This window comes from Pelodiscus sinensis, chromosome 31 (genome assembly GCF_052426305.1).
Source record: "Pelodiscus sinensis isolate ZL-2025 chromosome 31, ASM5242630v1, whole genome shotgun sequence".
NCBI lineage: Eukaryota > Metazoa > Chordata > Testudines > Trionychidae > Pelodiscus > Pelodiscus sinensis.
Window position 1 is genome coordinate 13,079,224 of NC_143082.1, and position 12,641 is coordinate 13,091,864.

Consider the following 12,641-nt stretch of genomic DNA (forward strand, 5'->3'; position numbering starts at 1 on the left):
TTGCTAGATGCCAAACAGCGAGGTCTGGAGAGAGACACTGGCTTGGTGCTTGGTACAAGCGTCTGTAACCCAGGAACCACACGCGCACACCCCTTTGAATGACCTCTCACCATCTGCGTGAGCTGCGTCTGCTTAACAATCCTTCCCACTTGCACTTTGCCGGGACACCCGCGAGTACCTTTCCCATCCCTGAGGAAGAGCTCTATGCGACGTGATAGCCCTCACAGAGACGGTCTTATCCAAGACCTCCCCTCCCCGACCTTGTCTCTGTACTGGGCAAGCGGCTGCAGCCGGGGTGTTGGAATATTGTAGGCTTGCGTTTCCAGACGACAGATTCCTCGCCCAGCACCTCAGCCATCACGTTGGGGCCATACTCTGTGCAGCTCGGCCTTCTCCGTCTTACAAAGACGGTCCCCGTGTCTCCTACCGTCCCTGATGGCCTCAGAGGCCAGAATGAATGGACAATCCATCCTGAAAGAAACCCCCTTCTCGCTGGCCAGAAAAGAACTCCCCGGGGACAGACAATTCTCTTTCATGACACCTTTCTCCAGGTTTCAAAAATCTGGTTTGGTCCCATGTGGGCACCAAACCCAAAGACACTTTCCCAAAATGGAACATGGGCCGGAAGGTCCATTTTGCGGACGGACGACGTCGCCCCTCGCAGCCAGTAACCCTCCGCCCTGCCCCACGAGGCCTCCCCATCAGCGAGACAGCTCTGCCAAACGTTTGGATGGCCAATAAGGACAAGAAACAAATGTTTCGTTGCTGACACTTCGCTCGGCTCTCTGGGATAACCAGGTGGGATTTGGTTGTTACCTCCCCGGCTTGGCTACATCGCAAGAAGCAAGAGAGGATACCCTGTTGCTAACGGCAGGAGAGACGGGAGAAAATCCTGGTGTGAGGTTCATGCACAGGTATGGGGCTTAGGACATTTGGATTCTGTTCCCAGCTCTACTACCCTCTGAACCTGGGGCAAATCACTTGTCTTTTCTGTGCTGAGGAGCATAGGAATTGCTGGACAGGATCAGACCTCTGGTCCCTCTTGCCCAGTATCCGGTCTCTGGAGGTGGCCAAAGACTAGAAGTGCCGTGAACCCCTCACATAGGTACCACCATGGTCACTTATCATTAGAAATCGGTGCAGACCCTGAAACACAATAAAACAAGGGGAATTAAGCTGTGACCGCTCAAGAGAGAGAGATCTTGGAGACATTGTGGACAGGTCTCCGAAAACTTTCGCTCGGCGTGCAGCAGTTGGCACAGAAGCAAGCAGAATGCTGGGAATTGTTACAAAAGGGATAGAGAATAAGACAGAGAACATCTTATTGTGGTGCAGAAGTGGTCGCCTCCTCTCAAAAAAGATCTCTCGGCACTGGGAAAAGTTCCGAAAAGGGCACCAAAAATGACGAGGGGATTGGAACGGCTGCCATCTGAGGAGATTGAGACTTTTCAGCTTGGAAAAGAGGCAGCTCGGGATGTGTGTGTGTAAGATAGAGGTCTATAAAATCATGACAGCTGTGGAACAAGTATTGAAGAAGAGTTATTTTCTCCTTCCCATAACACAAGGACCAGGGGTCACCAAATGAAATGAAGAGGTAGCAGGTTTAAAACAAACAAAAGGAAGTATTCCTTCATACAACGCATAGTCAACCTGTGGAACTCCTTGCCGGAGGATGTGGTGAAGTCCAAGGGTTCAAAAAAGAACTAGATTCTGTCGTGGAGGAAAGGTCCGTCAATGGCTATTAGCAGGGATGGTGTTTCTAGCCTGTTTGTCAAAAGCTGGTAGTGGGCTACAGGGGAGGGATCACTGGGTGATTCCCTCTGTTTTGTTCACTCCCTCAGGGCCATCTGGCCTTGGCCACTGTGGGCAGACAAAATGGAGTTTTGGTCTGACCCAGTCTGGCCGTTCTTATGAAACACAAATCTTAATTTCCCTTCCAACAAGGTCATTGTTAATTTCCCCTGCTCCCACATGGGGACCCCTGCTGACGAGTATTCAGAGGTTTGGGACAGGGCGTGGCTTTTCGTTCTGTGTCCAGCGCGCAGCCCGGTGGCGTCCTACCCCGCAAGCAGGGCTCCAGCAAACAACACAGAAACAGCCAGCAAAGAAGGTGAGAGGCAGGGCAGCTCATAAGTAAAAATCCTGGTGTTATTGACTCGTCAAGGGGGTTTTTTAATCTACGCCACAAAAGGGGGTTCCGCTGCCCTGGGGGTCTGTGGTCGCGCATAGAGGGGAAAGCGCCGTGGGGCGGGGGCGGGACTCTATTTCCAAACTAGCGTGAGGACGAGGCGAAAGCCGGAGGGGCGGGCAGGGATGAGATGGAGGGAGGAGTTCTCCACGACACGGTGAAAGGCTCCGGTGCGGTTGAGAGCAGGGCAGGCGTGGGCAGAAGAGGGCGGCTCCGTCTCAGTTTCTCGAGGTGCTGCAGTCGCTTTCGCGTGTCCCCACCGTGGGCACCTGCGTGAAAGGAGGAGGAAACCCGCAGCACGTTGGATCCTTCCCCCCGGCGGGGGGAATAAGTCTTGGGAGAGCTGGAAAAAAACCTGTTTGATGCATCAGGCTCTTTCCCTTCTCTGGGAAGACTGCGCCAAGGGAAACCGGCTTTACTGCTCCTTTCCCAGCCGCGGTGAGCCTGTTCTATACAGCCGGCCTTTCAACACTGAGCAATCACACGCCAATTCTACAGATGCAGACAATCCCCTGCAGGCCCGAGCCCGCAGGCACGACCCCGCACAGGGCTGGTGGGGAAGGCTTCATCGGCAGACACGGGAAAGTGTCGTTCACCAATTTGCTCTTTTCCTCCATTTCCTAAAATTGCACCGCAATTATCTCCGAGGCGGCGCGGAGAGAAAACCACCAGCCTTCCGCCGCTCATTACCCTGCCAGCGCCGGGATGCAAATCACCCGCTAACGAATTCGTAATAGCCGAGTAAGTGCCGTGTAATCACCCAGTTAGGGGGATTACAGCTATTTATGGCCCGTAACCCAGCCCGCCGCGCGCTTACGCACGCTCGGGTCAGGGCCCTGCTCCTTGCAAGCGGGCGACAGCGAACTCCGGACCATCATTTGGGGCGGTAAGTGAAGACCCTCAAACAGGGATTTAAGAGCTAATGCGCGAGGCGAAGCGCAGCCCCTCGGGCGGCTGTGGCCTGGTGAGTCTCCTCAGCGGTCGTCGTAATGGCTCCCGCGTGCGAAAAATGAGACTGGAGCCACCAACGCCCGGCGTGGCGAATGGGGATGGGACGTGGAATCAGACCCCGTTCCCCACCCACGGGATAACCCGGCATCTTCAGAGGAGGCGTTTAGGGCTGCATTGAGCTGCCCCAAACCGCAAATTGGGGGCCACTGAGACGTCCCCCAGGACTTAGCAGGAGGGGGTTGGGATGTGCAGGGCTGATAGGACTTCTATCTGCCCTGGGGGACAGCGGGAAAAGGCGCAGAGACAAAAGCCACCTGGGGAAGGAGCCTAGAGCAGGTCAGTAGAGGGGACAGCGACGGCTTTTCCCCCCGGCAAAGTTCTCAGCCATCCCGGACTGGTGAACCCAGGGATTTAAATGCATTAAATGCCAGGCTAGAAGGCACTCTTGTGGTCATCTAATCCAGGGGTGGGGAACCAAAAGCCCGGGGGCCGGATGCGGCCCCCGGCTTCCCTGGATTTGGCGCCTGAGGCTCCGGGCTAGCTCCAGCGTCTGCTGGGTCCAGCAGCCCTTTGTTATCCGTGGGGGAGGTGAGCTTTGACACTTGCCATCCGACCCTCAGGGGGGCGAAACTGGAGGGAATTTGGCTTCGGCCCTGCAAGGATCTCACCCTAGGTAGCCCCGAAGCAGCCCAGCCGCGCTACATAATCTGGGAGAAGGATTCGCCGATGCGGCCCGAGTCCAGCCTCTCCTCGCCAGGGGCAGCGAGCCGGAAAGGTGCCGCGTTCCGGAATGTCGCCGGGCCCTGGGGAAAGGCCGGCGCACGCCAGCGGCACACGTGCAAGCCGCAGGAGCACGCGTGCGTCACGCGGGACGAGGCGCCAACGGAGCCGGCGCCCCGCTGCCCATACCTCATTCTGCGTTGGGGGAGTATTTGAGGTCGCCGAAGCCGGCAGCCGTCTCCTTGGCCCCGTCCGCAGGGTCGTCTAGGGTTAAAGGAGACGCAGTCGGTGCCTCCCCCGATCCGTGAGCCCAGCCGTGGGCGCTCACGACAGCCACACACCCGATCTGCCCCCCGGCCCCATTTCTCAGCCCCTACAGAATCCCCCCTGCTGTGACCAGGGAGGGAGGGGAGGCCGACCGGAGCTGCCGGGGTAGCTCAGCCGGCTCGGTAATTGTAGCATCTCCGTGGGGTGCATCAAGGCCTCTCCCCTAAGGGGGCAGGGGTGTGGGCCCCCACACATCCTCCCCCCGCAAGCTGGCTTCACATGGGCCGCACTTACCCAGCTCCAGGGTCCTTTTCCCCATGAGGCCGACAAAGAAGTCGTGCATGTCCCCTGCGGAAAGACAAGGGGGTCAGCGGGGCGAGTGCCCCTTGCCGGCTGCGCTGGGCACGGCTGTGCTTGCGGAGGGCCCGTGGGCTGGGCAGGCAGCCACGGAGGGGCCCGGTGAGGCGGGCGCTCTGGGGCAGGGCCTCCCCGGCTGATCCAAGCCTCAAGAGCCGATGGGACCGAGCCGGGCCCTGGGACGCTGGGCTGAAGGAGGCTTGGGCTGGTACGGGAGCGGGAACGGGGAGCCAGGGAGCCCCCAGACGGACGGGGCAGGGAAGGGGGGGAAACAGGACTTACGTTTCTGAGGGGGAACGAGCACCTTGGGACCTGGAAGAGAAAGAAACGGGGATTCAGTGACGCTGGAGGGGGTGTGAATCAACCCCCCTCCTTTTGCCGCTAGCTCCCCATCCCCCACCCGACAGCAGCCACAAGCCCCCCCCCAACGTGGGCTAGTTTGCTCAGGGGTGGGGGATGGCGCCAGGCACTCACGGGCCTCGTCTCTGCCCGCCAGCCGCAGCAGCGCCTCGTAGGAGACCCGCTGGCCGTCGTAGAGTCTCCTCAGCAGGGCCGGGGGCAGCTTGTAGAGGTCGGCGCTGGTCTGCAGGGGAGAGAAGCGAGAGGTGGGAGGGAGCCCCAGTGCGGCAGGGAATGAGGCAGGTGCAGGGAGTGATGCTAGGGACGAGGGACAGTGCGCCCGACCCTGCAGCCCTCACCCGCCTGCCACCCCAGCGCCCCATCCCCCCGGCCCTGCAGCCCTCAGCCACCTGCCACCCCATCCCCCTGGCCCTGCAGCCCTCAGCCACCTGCCAGCCCCATCCTCCTGGCCCTGCGGCCCTCAGCCACCTGCCAGCCCCATCCCTCTGGCCCTGCGGCCCTCAGCCACCTGCCAGCCCCATCCCCCCGGCCCTGCAGCCCTCAGCCACCTGCCACCCCATCCCCCTGGCCCTGCGGCCCTCAGCCACCTGCCAGCCCCATCCCCCTGGCCCTGCGGCCCTCAGCCACCTGCCAGCCCCATCCCCCCAGCCCTGCAGCCCTCAGCCACCTGCCACCCCATCCCCCTGGCCCTGCAGCCCTCAGCCACCTGCCAGCCCCATCCCCCTGGCCCTGCGGCCCTCAGCCACCTGCCAGCCCCATCCCCCCGGCCCTGCAGCCCTCAGCCACCTGCCAGCCCCATCCCCCTGGCCCTGCGGCCCTCAGCCACCTGCCAGCCCCATCCCCCCGGCCCTGCAGCCCTCAGCCACCTGCCAGCCCCATCCCCCCGGCCCTGCGGCCCTCAGCCACCTGCCACCCCATCCCCCCGGCCCTGCAGCCCTCACCCGCAGCCCTCACCCGCCTGCCACCCCGCGCCCCTGGCCCTGCAGCCCTCACCCGCAGCCCTCACCCGCCTGCCACCCCGCACCCCTGGCCCTGCAGCCCTCACCCGCAGCCCTCACCCGCCTGCCACCCCGCGCCCCTGGCCCTGCAGCCCTCACCCGCCTGCCTCCCCAGCGCCCCAGGCCCTGCAGCCCTCACCCACCTGCCAGCCCCATCCCCCTGGGCCTGGAGCCCTCAGCCACCTGCCACCCCAGCGCCCCAGGCCCTGCAGCCCTCAGCCACCTGCCAGCCCCATCCCCCCGGCCCTGCGGCCCTCAGCCACCTGCCACCCCATCCCCCTGGCCCTGCAGCCCTCAGCCACCTGCCAGCCCCATCTCCCAGGCCCTGCAGCCCTCAGCCACCTGCCAGCCCGCGCCTCTGGCCCTGCAGCCCTCACCCACCTGCCACCCCAGCGCCCCAGCGCCCCAGGCCCTGCAGCCCTCACCCACCTGCCAGCCCGCGCCTCTGGCCCTGCAGCCCTCACCCACCTGCCACCCCAACACTCTGGCCCGGAGCCCCGCCTGGCGTCCCGGCTGCCATGCCCAGTCCAGCTGGCCCAGGGCTCCAGGAGCAGACTCTCCCTGGCTTTCCCCTCCAGCCCTGCCAGCCCCCCTCACTCCCAGGCCCATTCCTCCTGCCCGCGCCCCTCACTCCCGACCCGCAGCCCTGCCAGCCCAGGCCCTGTGTTTGCCCTCCCCTCCCCAGCTGTGCCACCCCCCCTCAGCCCTGACTCCCAGCCCCCTCTCCGCCACACACCTTGCCAGGACCGTGGCTAGTCCCCGTGACGCCCCAGGGAGGTACAAGAGCCCCCCAGTGGCAGCTAGAGATTCTCCCCCTCCCCCCACCTCCCCCCCACCTCATTCCGTGGTGCCCGTCGGAAACGCCGGCCTCCTTTGTGGCCCGTTCCAGCCGCCGCGCGGCAAGAGGAGCCGTGTCCAGAGAGAGGAACGAAGAGAAACTGAGGAAAAGGGGCCGGAGGCACCCCTCCCAACGGCCCGGCGCCACGCTGCCCTTCGGGGCCGTGGGGCAAACGCAGCCGCACGGGGCTGGCAGGCCAGAGAGCTTAGCAAAGGCCTCCCAGAGCGCCCGTGGCAGGGGGCTGACGCCCGGTCTGCCTTGGCACTTAGCCACGTCCTCCCCCACACGGGCTCTGCTCCGGGTCCTCAGCCAGTCCCATTCCCCCAAGTCGGGGGGGCTTGTAACTCGGGGAGTGTCTGGGTAATCCAAAGCCCCGAAGATTGGGACAGCGGGTCCCCCAGGTGCCAGGGGCTCCCGGCCGGACACCTGCTGTGTCCCACGGAAGGGCTACTTGTGTGTGTGGATGCAGCCGAAGGGAGTGAGGCGCCTAAGGCCCCTTGGAAGCCAATGGGAAGCAGGGGTCTAAGTCCCGGAGATCCCCGCCGTGTCTGGACATCACGGCCAATTTGAGGGGCTGGGCTGGAGGAAAAGCTTCGTGGGAGTTGCTGGCTGAACCCTGGCACCTTGGGGGACACTGGGCTACACGGCCCGGCACAGCCGGCTCCCCGGCATGGCTCTGGCCCCTCAGGCAGAATTTGGGGGGGGGGGGGGCTGGGCCGATGGGCCTGATCCTGGCCGGGGACTGGGGCTCAGTGTATAAACCACTTGGCCAGAGACTAGCTCCCGCCTTCCGCTCCCGCGCCCAGGGCTATCGGGGGCTTTGCAGCATTCCCCCCCCCTCCACCGCCCAGCCCGAGGCGGCTTTGGGCCATTTCCAGCAGGTGCAACTGGTGCCGGCTCCACCGGCTCGTGGAGCCAGAAACGCTGAGCTGGAAATGGGCAGGGGCCGCGTGGATTCTCGACTCCTCCCCACTGGGCCGGTGACAGGAAAACCAGTCCCCGGCTCCGCGCAGCTCACAGGCCCCCAGCCACCCGGGGGGGGAGGGGAATCCTCCAGGCGCACGGGTGGAAGTCAGCAGGACTTCACGGTGGTGGTTCCAGCTCAGAAGGGACCCCCCCCGGGCCGCCTTCTCCTCAAACACAGGCCTGAAAATTTCACCCAGCTCAGAGCAGTCACGTGGGGCTGGCTCACGCCGGCCGGATCTGGGGACGGCCTGAGCTGGAGAAGCGAAGCCTCCCGGCTCTCACCGTGAAACAATTGGTCGTGTCACCGGCTCTGGGTGGCACCTGCAGCTGCCGGTTCCCGCTCTGCCTTTCTCTGCTTCCGCGCTGGGCACGGAAGGTGTTCTCCGCCCAAAGCTATTGGCACCCCGTAATCAAGCCGTAAGCTTCCCAAGTCTCTGCCAGGCGTCCCCGCCGGATCGTTTGGATACCAGGGCATGTAGTGGTGCCATGTGGGAATCGGGCACTTTGGAAAGATTTAGATGTTTTTTCCAAGACATTAATGTAACCGGGTTGGAGTGTCCCCCCATTTTAGGAATGACTTCCTTTCTCCAACACAGGCGTTAGGCATAGGAGTTAAATAGGCTTGCGCCAAAGCCAGCAAACACCCCCCGCCAGCGGAAAGTGAAAGATCTCGAATGAAAAGACACTGAGCCCTCCTCCCCTCTCAGCGCAAACGATGTGGGAGCTGATGAACGACTGTGCCCCATCCCGCTAGATCTCCGGTCAGCCGCAGAGTTTCCTGGGGCGTTTCTAATGGATGCTCAGTTTTCTGGGAAAGCCAAGGCACAAAACTAAAATGTCTCCCCTTCTAGGCCACTAGCCCGGAGCGCCAGGGTGGGGGGTGAATCGGTGAAATAGCTGAGGTTCAGGGGCTCACATCTCTTCCCTCCCTTTCTACCTTCATCTGGAGCCCTCTGGCCGTCTGTGGCTCTTCGTTCCCATCGCAGTAGGCGTGACACAGACTCGCCGCCGCTACGGACAGCAACACCGTCAGCACTAAGGGGATTTTCATTTTCCTCTCCGGAGGGCAGGGACGGGGCGACGGCCGATCTAAGGCAGGAGAGAGACAGAGGAAGGAAAGGCTGCACCGGTGCGGAGGAAGGCTGAGGGCAGGGGGTTAATTCCCACCATGGAGAGGTGGGGGCATTCATCTCTCCTTACAGAAGTGAAAGGAGCACCTAATAAATCATTTTCACTGTGCTTAGAGCCCCGGGCTGCGGCCCAGCGGCGGGTGCTGCACCGTTAGGAAGGACAACGGACAGTTTGCACACCGTGCCGCTGTCACCGCTCCCAGGACATGACAGAGACCCGGCAGCTGCTGTCCAATAAAAGATCTCACGACACCCACCTTGGTGCTGACGGGTATTGCAGACAGAATAAAGGCTGGATTAGTTCTTAGCATTAGCAGCGAGGACGCTGGACGGCTTTTTACTCCCCGCTCTGCCACTGGCCTGCCCGGCAACCACGGGGCAAGTCACGGCCCCCCCATGCCTCAGTTTCCCCATCATCAGAATTCGGATCAGCCTGCCTTGGCGAGGTGCTTGGAGACCCACGGGTGCCAAATGCAAGACAGGGCAGCGGCAACACCCACTTGGTCATGTAAACGCTTGCAAATGGGAGTGAATGTTGCATAATCAGGCCCTAAAAGGCAAATCAGTTTGCTGTGGGGGGACAGGACACAGGAGGCAGCTTGCTGGGGGGGCATGAAGGAGAAGTGTGTGGGGTGGGGGGGGATTTGAAAGCATCCAACACGGAATAAAACAGAATGTTAAGTAAAAAGCAGGATTGGTGCAAGGTGTGTTTCTCACTAGTGCAGGGCTGGTGCGAGGCTCGCACTAGTGTCCAAATGCCCAAGGCAGCTCCCCAGCCAGGTAGGGAAATCCCCAAACGACCCCCTTTCCCCAACCCTTTTCCCGGGCAGATCATCCTGTTCCACATGGCCACCGCCGCAGCCAACCTGCGCAAAATCTGGCGTTTCACCTCCTCAGAATTTCGCACAGATCTGCGCTGGATTTTAAGCAGGGTTTTGCCCCACAAGCCTGAAAAATAAAGTCCCAACTTGGGAAGGAAACCCCGAAGCAGGGGACGCGCTAAGGACCAGCACCCGCTGGGAACAGGCAGGACAAGCCAGAGCCAAGCTGATAGCAAAGTCACTCCATGACCCCGTGGCTGTTGCCTCTGTGTCCTCCCGGCGAAATGACCAACCCCGTGGCACCTCCGTGGCAAGGAACAGGAAAATGTCTCTTCTGGGGCAGTGATGTGATGAGATTTGGTTTTGCTGATTAGGGGCCAGTCCCCCCTTGGCTGGCTGGGACCCATATTGATTCTCGAGGCTAATCAGCCAATTTAACTGCCCCCCATCCTCCCCTCCCGCTGCCTAATCAAGTCTGTAATTTGCAGGGCACATTGCATGACCCCCTGCCAAAGCTGACACGGGAAGGGGGCAAGTTTCGCCCCAGGAAATCTCCCTGTCCGTAACAAGGCACGTGTCGCTAAGAAACCCGGAGCAGGACTCTGGCAGGTGCCAGCCAGCCCCACGGGCAGCCCCCATGGCGCCTTCTGCCCACCTCTCCAGGGCACCGCCGCTTTTGGCAAAGTTTGCTGGAGGTTGGCAGAGCAGAAAGCAGCCGGGAAGGTGCGTGAGACAAAAGGGGGCAGTTTGCCTCTGTGTGTGTGTGCGCGTGTGCGTGCATTGGACCCACACGTGTGTGCAAACACGTTCGCTCTCGTGCACACACAAACACGCGTGCACATGCTGGCAAACAGCCTCGCGCCGCAGCTGCGAAGCCATTTCGCGTTAGCATCGGCACACCGGTTGTGAGCACCCACGAAGGAAACACGCACCTCTCCCCCCACCCCCGCCGTGCCGAGCGGCCCTTTTCACGAACCCCCCAGACGCTGCCACGCCCCCGACCCGACCAGTCCCGGCAGCTCTGGCAACTTTCTCCTTCGCGTTCGTTTCCAAGCGAGGGTTTGGTTTTCAACCCAAAGCAAAAGTGCTCCCACCCCAGCAGCGTGCCCGGAGCACCCCGCCACCCCACCCCCAGCCCACCTACCTGCCCAGACTCCTTCCAGTGGCCGGGTGGTCCCTCCGGCTGCTCTCAGACCCAGCCCAGAGCAGGGGCAGCCGCGCTCCAAGCCAGACTTAGCAGCCTCCAGTCACCGGAATGAGCCCTGCAGAGCCGGCTCAGCTGGGCTTAAGAAGGGGCTGGGGCGGGGGGAGGGAAGGGGGTGGAGAGCCACCAATGGGGGGAGCAGCAGGGGAGGGGTTTAGAGTCGGCACCCCCCCATTACCCCCACCTCCGCCTTGCACACTGTGTCATCTGCACACGCACATTGCATAGGTGCCAGTCACACCCTGACACAACCACCACGCACACACGCGTACCAACGCAACCACCGCACACGCACGCACACACCCGAACACAACCACCGTGCGTGCACAGGGGTGCATGCCAACAGAACCACTGTACATGCGCACACACACACCCTAACACAACCACTATGTGTGCACACGCGTGCATGCCAACAGAACCACCGTACTCGCACGCACACACGCGTACCAACGCAACCACCGCACACGCACACACGCGTACCAACGCAACCACCACACATGCACGCACACACCCGAACACAACCACCGTGCATGCACAGGGGTGCATGCCAACAGAACCACCATAATGCGCACACACACACCCTAACACAACCACTATGTGTGCACACGCGTGCATGCCAACAGAACCACCGTACACGCACACACACCCTAACACAGCCATTATGTGTGCACAAGCGTGCATGCCAACAGAACCACCATAATGCGCACACACACACACCCTAACACAACCACTATGTGTGCACACGCGTGCATGCCAACAGAACCACCATACACGCACACACACCCTAACACAGCCATTATGTGTGCACACGCGTGCATGCCAAGAGAACCACCATACACCCCCCCAACACAACCACCATGCACACACAAGCACAAACCCCATGCCAAATAGTCCTGTAACACCATAGAGACTAACAAAAAACACAACCACCTTGCATGCACACGCCCCAACACAACCACCACGCATTCATACACATACACACCACAACGGAATCACCCTGCACACGCGCGCACCCACCACACACATATAAGCACGCACCCCGACAGAATCACCACTCATGCACATGCATGCACCCCAACAGAACCACCATGCACATATCCCAACACAACTACCGCACACACACAACACAACTACCAGGCATGCACACCCACACACCTCAATGCAATCACTACACATTCGCGCGCACACACACACACACACACACACACTCACACTCACTCCAGCACAACCACCACACACATCGCAACACATCCCCCCGCACTCACACCCCCCCTAACGCAAGCACCATACACTCACACACGCACATGCACCCAACACTACTACCACATCTTTCGCCCTGGGCTGATCCGCACCAATCTCTGCACCTCTGAACCCCGCACGTCTCCCAGGTTGCTGCTCACCCCCTGGGGCTCGGCTCCGGGCCCCAGGCCCCAGGCAAGCCCCACGCCACCTCCCTGCCCGTCAGCCGGTCGCTGTGTAGCCATGTGGGAAGTAGAAGGGGCTGCTCCCCGGAGCAAGGGGCAGCCACCAAAGCCCCTTTTGCCCCCCACTGCCCCGGTGGGGGAGACCCAGAGGTGGGGCGGGCAAAGGGGGAGGCCCTGTCTCTGCCCCCACCCCAGGAGCGGGGGAGCTGGCCGCCCATCCCTGCTGTGGCCGCACCCGGCCCGGGGCACCTCTACACAGAAAGCAGGCGGCATCTCCACTCCGCAGCCCGCTCGAGGGGACGGTCCCACGTCTGGGGGGCCCGGGCAGCGGGGGCTGGAGGCCAGCGGGAGACCCCCCCAGTGGGAGCCCCTGGAGAAGCTCCCCCCGCCTCGGCCTGCGCCAGCTGCATTGTCCAC

General features: G+C 61.9%; 1 protein-coding gene across 2 annotated transcripts; it reads right to left on the minus strand.

Moving 5' to 3' along the window:
* Positions 1-1,583: 1,583 nt before the first annotated feature.
* TAC3 (tachykinin precursor 3) lies at positions 1,584-10,895 on the minus strand. Of its 2 annotated transcripts, XM_075903402.2 has the most exons (7): positions 10,741-10,895; positions 8,583-8,734; positions 4,958-5,066; positions 4,766-4,795; positions 4,421-4,474; positions 4,049-4,123; positions 1,587-2,457 (listed from the first exon to the last, which is right to left on the minus strand). In XM_075903402.2, exons 2-6 carry the CDS (start codon positions 8,694-8,696, stop codon positions 4,050-4,052), a joined length of 381 nt encoding a protein of 126 aa, XP_075759517.2. In that variant the 5' UTR covers positions 8,697-8,734; positions 10,741-10,895; the 3' UTR covers positions 1,587-2,457; position 4,049. The 2 variants fall into 2 exon arrangements, with proteins under 2 accessions (XP_089630910.1, XP_075759517.2); XM_089774784.1 differs by lacking the exon at positions 10,741-10,895 and having other exon boundaries at positions 1,584-2,457; positions 8,583-8,733.
* Positions 10,896-12,641: the final 1,746 nt, after the last annotated feature.

What these genes read in the sequence shown, in the direction of transcription:
- TAC3 (XM_089774784.1), bottom strand. Translation starts at nt 8,696, where the DNA reads ATGAAAATCCCCTTAGTGCTGACGGTGTTGCTGTCCGTAGCGGCGGCG. An exon ending in CCAGAGGGCTCCAGATGAAG is followed by an intron (nt 5,067 to 8,582) that starts GTAGAAAGGGAG and finishes TCTCCCCTGCAG; the next exon opens with ACCAGCGCCGACCTCTACAA. An exon ending in GGCGGGCAGAGACGAGGCCC is followed by an intron (nt 4,796 to 4,957) that starts GTGAGTGCCTGG and finishes TTTCTCTTCCAG; the next exon opens with GTCCCAAGGTGCTCGTTCCC.